At 41.6% G+C, this 6,366-nt stretch overlaps 1 protein-coding gene across 1 annotated transcript; it reads right to left on the bottom strand.

Moving 5' to 3' along the window:
• Positions 1–3,560: 3,560 nt before the first annotated feature.
• LOC141086087 (uncharacterized) lies at positions 3,561–4,822 on the bottom strand. The gene is made up of 2 exons (XM_073571781.1): positions 4,399–4,822; positions 3,561–4,118 (listed from the first exon to the last, which is right to left on the bottom strand). The coding sequence occupies exons 1-2, from the start codon at positions 4,753–4,755 to the stop codon at positions 3,561–3,563; spliced, it is 915 nt and encodes a 304-aa protein (XP_073427882.1). The 5' UTR covers positions 4,756–4,822.
• Between the last annotated feature and the right edge of the window lie 1,544 nt (positions 4,823–6,366).

Below are 6,366 nucleotides of genomic sequence, written 5' to 3'. Positions count from 1 at the left end.
ACAGATGCAAGAGAGGCAGTCCAAAAGAAAGCGGCGCCTGTGGACCAGAGAGTGGCTGGCGAAGAGGTCCGAATTCTCACACATGCAGCTCATAAGAGAACTGCAGGAGAACAATCCTCAGGATTTCAAGAACTATCTGCGGATGTCAGAGGACTCTTTCAAATTTTTACTAGCCAGGGTGACGCCATTGATTGAAAGGAGAAATACCAAAATGCGAGCTGCTGTGCCGGTAGACGAATGATTGACCGTGACGCTGAGATTTCTGGCCACCGGACGATCACTGAAAGATCTGCAATTTTCTTCTGCCGTTTCTTTGTCACTGCTCAGCAGTTTGATTCCTGAAACATGCAATGCCATAGTTCAAAGCCTCAGGAGCTACATCCAGTTTCCAAAAACAGAGGCGGAGTGGAAAAATATTGCCTCTGATTTTCAGAGGCTTTGGCAGTTCCCAAACTGTGGGGGGGCTTTGGATGGTAAACATGTGAGGATCACCCAACCGCCGAAAAGTGAATCCTATTTTTACAATTATAAGGGCTATTTTAGTGTAATCCTTATGGCCCTTGTTAATGCTAACTACGAGTTCATAAATGTTGATGTAGGCATGAACGGCAGGGTTTCAGATGGGGGAGTGTTAGAACATACACTTTTTGGAGAGCGATTGACCAATTGTGACCTGAACCTGCCTTCCAACACAGAGACAACCGGCAACCTCAACTTTGTTTTTGTCGGTGATGAAGCCTTCCCGCTGCATGCCAATCTGCTGAAACCGTACCCCCAAAAAAGTGTGACGGAGCAAACACGGATATTTAACTACCGTTTGTCAAGGGCACGAAGGGTTGTGGAGAATGCGTTTGGCATCATGGCCAGCCGCTTTCGGATTTTCCACACACCCATAAACCTAAAGTTGGAATCCATTGACTCGGTCGTTATGGCTTGTTGCATGCTGCACAATTTTCTGCGGCGCCGCGATGCGAATGATTACACTCCGCCTGCCTTTGTGGACTCTGTTGACACTACAAATGGTCAGGTTCTTCTTGGTGGGTGGCGCGAAAATGATCTCGCAGTACCTGGACTTCAAGCACTGGCAAGGGGAAGAAACCGTGATGATGCAAAGGCCTGCAGGGACCAATACTGCCAATATTTTAATGGGCCTGGTGCTGTTACTTGGCAGCATCAAATCTAGACAGCAAAAGTGTTTATTTAACATGTTTATTTCATTCTTGTGTGATAAAAACAACAATAAATTCAAATAGTTGCTACTTTACAAAGTGTTTCTGGTTTTTAAAAGAAAAATAAAAAAAAAAAAAAAGGGAACTGCGACACAGTATCAGCACTGTAGCATCGGCGTTAAGACGCCATTTTATAACCGCCCTTAAGTGGACGCTATAGCGTCACCGATAAGCGCGCAGTAGTACCATAACTTAAATTACGCAGTAGCGTCACCAAATGAGGCGCGAAAACATCGTGACGTCACGACGATCTTGTGGGCGTCCCTGCTGCGTAGTGAAAGCGAAACAGGAAGCAATGGCTGGTAGACAGAGAGCTACACCTTGGGGGAGGCCGAAATGCGTTTCCTGGTACAGGAGATGGAGAGGCGCGATTATGCGTGTGGACAGGCGCATGCACACCCCATGAGACACAAGCGGGCTGTGTTGCGGAGGATCAGGCGAGGACTGTTACGCCGTTTCGGAGTTGAGCGCACCACAACGCAAATAAGGAAAAAACTGGCGGATCTGCGCTTTCGCTCAAGAGACCTCCTCACCAGCCTCCAACAACAAGTGCGGAGGGACCGAGGTGAGTGTTCCACATAGTATGTTTTAAACATATGTTATATTAGTTTTTAAATTTTTTTTTTTTTTTATTTACGACAGGGTTTACAGTGTAAAAAAAAAAAAAAATTACATTCGCACATGTGAAATTGCACAACTCAAATTGAAGTGGTATTGCGCTCAGTATTAATTTTTTCCAAACAGCGGCGCATGCAGCGGCCCCAGCCCCATCAGCACCTGCAGCACCACCAGCCCCCGCAGCACACGCAAGCCCGGCGGTGCAAGTATCTCCTGAAGCAGAGTCCGTAAGTGTTTAAAATACATTTGTTCATGTTATTAGTATTTTTATTGGGTTGAAAAATACAAGAAAAGGGGGGGGAGAAGGAAGTCAAGGTTCACATAAGGCGAACGGAAAATAAAAACCAAAGTGTAATCCAGGGAGGAAACAAAAGCAAAAAGATTGTAACCAGACCTGATGGTAAAATTTAAAAAAAAAAAAAATAATTAAAAGTTAGATACAAAAAAGATGCTTGTTGGAGAGACAGATAATAAAAACTTTTGCAAGAAGTATTCGCTTTCTATAATGTAGTATTACAATACCGTTTCATTTTTGGATGTTTTTACCGCTTTGGAAATGCTCAATGCACAATTTCCTATTTTTAGATACCAGAGCCCGTAAGGACCCCCTCGCCCCCCTCAACACCTCAACCACAAATTGCTTCCTCCACTTCATCCCCAATGGGTGTGTTTTCTCCAGCATCACTCCGAGAAGCTGGAGCAGACTCGACCTCCGGTAATCAACTAACTTTTTTATTTTTGTTTGAAGCATGTGTGAAATGATAATTTGTGTAACAGTTGTTGACATAGTATATATATATACATTTTCTTTTCTAGTACGTGTTGCCACTCGACGTGGAAGGGCTGTTATCTCCTCATCTGATGAGTCAGAGGCGACACAAAAACGTAAGTGTTTTTTACAAAAAAGAATGAACCGTATGCACCCATCTGCTGCCACTTTACACTATGACCCCATATTGCGACCCATAGGATATGACCCCATTTACTACCACACCTACATTATGCCACCATATGCTGCTCCACATACTATGGCACCATATGCATGCACATTTACAAAACACCCTAAACAATGTAAATTTCCTCAACAGAAATACCAACCTTACCTGAACTCTTGGCAGCACACAGGAGGGCGATGTCTGCATTACACCAACTCGGAGTGATGCTGGACCAATTTGTGGCAGCCCAACCGCAGGGTGAAAACCTTTAATTTACTTTCGCGTTATATTTAAAGTTTTACCTTTTTTTATTTTTTTGTTAAAAAAATATATCTATGTCATGTTGACATATGTAAAACTAAAAAGGTTTGTTTAAAAATCTGTCAGAAAAAAGGAATTAAAAAGCCAAAAAAAAACAAAATTAAGAAACTGACACAGTCAGTAACTAAAACATTAAAAACATGTTATTTCGAAAAAACAATTCTACCTCTCATGTGGCACCTTTTTTTGTCATCGTAACAGATAGAATAGTAATTTTATAAGATAACACACTTTTCCAGATGGAACACTACACGTACCAGGATAATTGCTGGCAGTTATCTACACACCAGACTAGGAAACCTGCCTTTATCGCGTGGCAAACCACTTTGTCTCAGTCTACAAAGGACTTGAAATCGTGATCATGTGAAATGCAAAAATTTAAATTTTATTTATTTTTTTGAAACAAACAATAAGGATAGAAAACTAATTTTTTTAATACAACAAGTAAACATAAAAACTATAATTGAGTGTAAAAACAGTCAGAGTTATTCAGTTGCTGCCTTCCAGGATTTATGAATGGGGCAGACTGCAAATGTGGGGTTCCAAAGTTCATGCTCTGTATTGGCTGAATCATCCTTCTTGGCGTGCTGGTTACATGTTCTTGTGTCTGCAGCCATGGGTTTAGTGACATAGACTGGGCATCCACAAGAGTATAACTGTCTGTAAGTTGTCCAACAGCAGCTTTATTTAGCGCTTCAAATATTATTCTCTCGGCCTGAAGCCTTTGCGTTACGTCGAGAGACCGAAGTCTTTCGTCCACCATGTGTGCAAAGCCACCAATTGCTTGTTTTTCCTGCAGCACCAATATGTTCTTTGCTAAATCGACAAACTCTGGAAATGGAGGAGCGGTGGCCTTTCTTTTTCGACTCTCTGGGAGACGCCTTTGCACAGTGTACGCTCCCGCGGACACACTTGCCTCCTCTGCAATTATGGACATCCTGTCGTCGGTTGCGTTTGATGTTGCAGGGGTTTCCTGTATGACACATGGTGTAGGTGAGACCTCTTCTGTTACATGCTGCAAGAACAGAAAAACCAGGTTAAAACACAGAAAAAGTAAAAAGAGTTTTTTCTAAACACATAACAATAATTTATTATGAGGGGGGGGAAAAGTGGTACTGGCTATGTACTGACATCGACTATTTGTAGAAATTATGTTATGATAACCCAATTACAGATGTACAGTTATCAGCTGTGAACAAAGTTTCAAATCATCGACTTAATCATTAAAACTCAACAGTAGCATGTACATATATATGTATCATTGGTTTTTTGAGGGAAACCCAAAACATACTTACATCGACAAGAGGGGAATCAGGCCGTGTCACTGTTTCTTCCTCTTGTGGCAGTGACATAGAACAATGCATAACCCTGGGGATTTCCTGGTCTCGCGTAAACTCCAGTAAGTTGTAGTACCACAACTTCGGAACATACACTTCATCGGTACCCGCCCCCGACCTTGTAGACTTTTCCACCTTGTTCAATTCCTTCTTGAACACAGTGCGTAGAGCTTGTATTTTTTTTTTAATAACAGCCTCATCTACTGTTTCGCTGGGATGATGTTCTTGATATAGATGTACAAGTTTCTCATATGCAACCTTCTTTTTGTACTTATTACTGTAGTCTGGCGACTTCACCTTCCAGAGGCAGGGCATTTACCGATACATCTCAATAAATTGGCGTATGAAGTCTTGGCTGCTTGCTACTTGGCTACTTGCTGCCATCTTTAAAAAAAATAAAAGGAAATGGTGAGAACGTTTCATTTAGGTACGGACATACATTGGATAAAAAAGAGTTTGAATCGTATAAGTTTGGTCGCTGTCCTAGAAAAGTATCACGTTCAACAATTACAAAAATGGGGGCGGGCGCGGTTTCAAAACTAAAATGGCTGCTCAGACATGTGCATATGGACAAAATGGACATACACAAGATAAAAAAGAGTTTGAATCGTATAAGCTTGGTCGCTGTCCTAGAAAAGTATCACGTTCAACAATTACAAAAATGGGGGCGGGCGCAGTTTCAAAACTAAAATGGCTGCTCAGACATGTGCATATGGACAAAATGGACATACACAAGATAAAAAAGAGTTTGAATCACATAAGCTTGGTCGCTGTCCTAGAAAAGTATCACGTTCAACAATTACAAAAATGGGGGCAGGCGCGGTTTCAAAACTAAAATGGCTGCTCAGACATGTGCATATGGACAAAATGGACATACACAAGATAAAAAAGAGTTTGAATCGCATAAGCTTGGTCGCTGTCCTAGAAAAGTATCACGTTCAACAATTACAAAAATGGGGGCGGGCGCGGTTTCAAAACTAAAATGGCTGCTCAGACATGTGCATATGGACAAAATGGACATACACAAGATAAAAAAGAGTTTGAATCGTATAAGCTTGGTCGCTGTCCTAGAAAAGTATCACGTTCAACAATTACAAAAATGGGGGCGGGCGCGGTTTCAAAACTAAAATGGCTGCTCAGACATGTGCATATGGACAAAATGGACATACACAAGATAAAAAAGAGTTTGAATCGCATAAGCTTGGTCGCTGTCCTAGAAAAGTATCACGTTCAACAATTACAAAAATGGGGGCGGGCGCGGTTTCAAAACTAAAATGGCTGCTCAGACATGTGCATATGGACAAAATGGACATACACAAGATAAAAAAGAGTTTGAATCGTATAAGCTTGGTCGCTGTCCTAGAAAAGTATCACGTTCAACAATTACAAAAATGGGGGCGGGCGCGGTTTCAAAACTAAAATGGCTGCTCAGACATGTGCATATGGACAAAATGGACATACACAAGATAAAAAAGAGTTTGAATCGCATAAGCTTGGTCGCTGTCCTAGAAAAGTATCACGTTCAACAATTACAAAAATGGGGGCGGGCGCGGTTTCAAAACTAAAATGGCTGCTCAGACATGTGCATATGGACAAAATGGACATACACAAGATAAAAAAGAGTTTGAATCGTATAAGCTTGGTCGCTGTCCTAGAAAAGTATCACGTTCAACAATTACAAAAATGGGGGCGGGCGCGGTTTCAAAACTAAAATGGCTGCTCAGACATGTGCATATGGACAAAATGGACATACACAAGATAAAAAAGAGTTTGAATCGCATAAGCTTGGTCACTGTCCTAGAAAAGTATCACGTTCAACAATTACAAAAATGGGGGCGGGCGCGGTTTCAAAACTAAAATGGCTGCTCAGACATGTGCATATGGACAAAATGGACATACACAAGATAAAAAAGAGTTTGAATCGCA

Source organism: Dendrobates tinctorius, unplaced genomic scaffold (assembly GCF_039654945.1).
Source record: "Dendrobates tinctorius isolate UK_male_01 unplaced genomic scaffold, ASM3965494v1 ptg000030l, whole genome shotgun sequence".
NCBI lineage: Eukaryota > Metazoa > Chordata > Amphibia > Anura > Dendrobatidae > Dendrobates > Dendrobates tinctorius.
The sequence above is the reverse complement of the archived record's forward strand: the minus strand, read 5'-3'. Positions and strand labels throughout refer to the sequence as shown.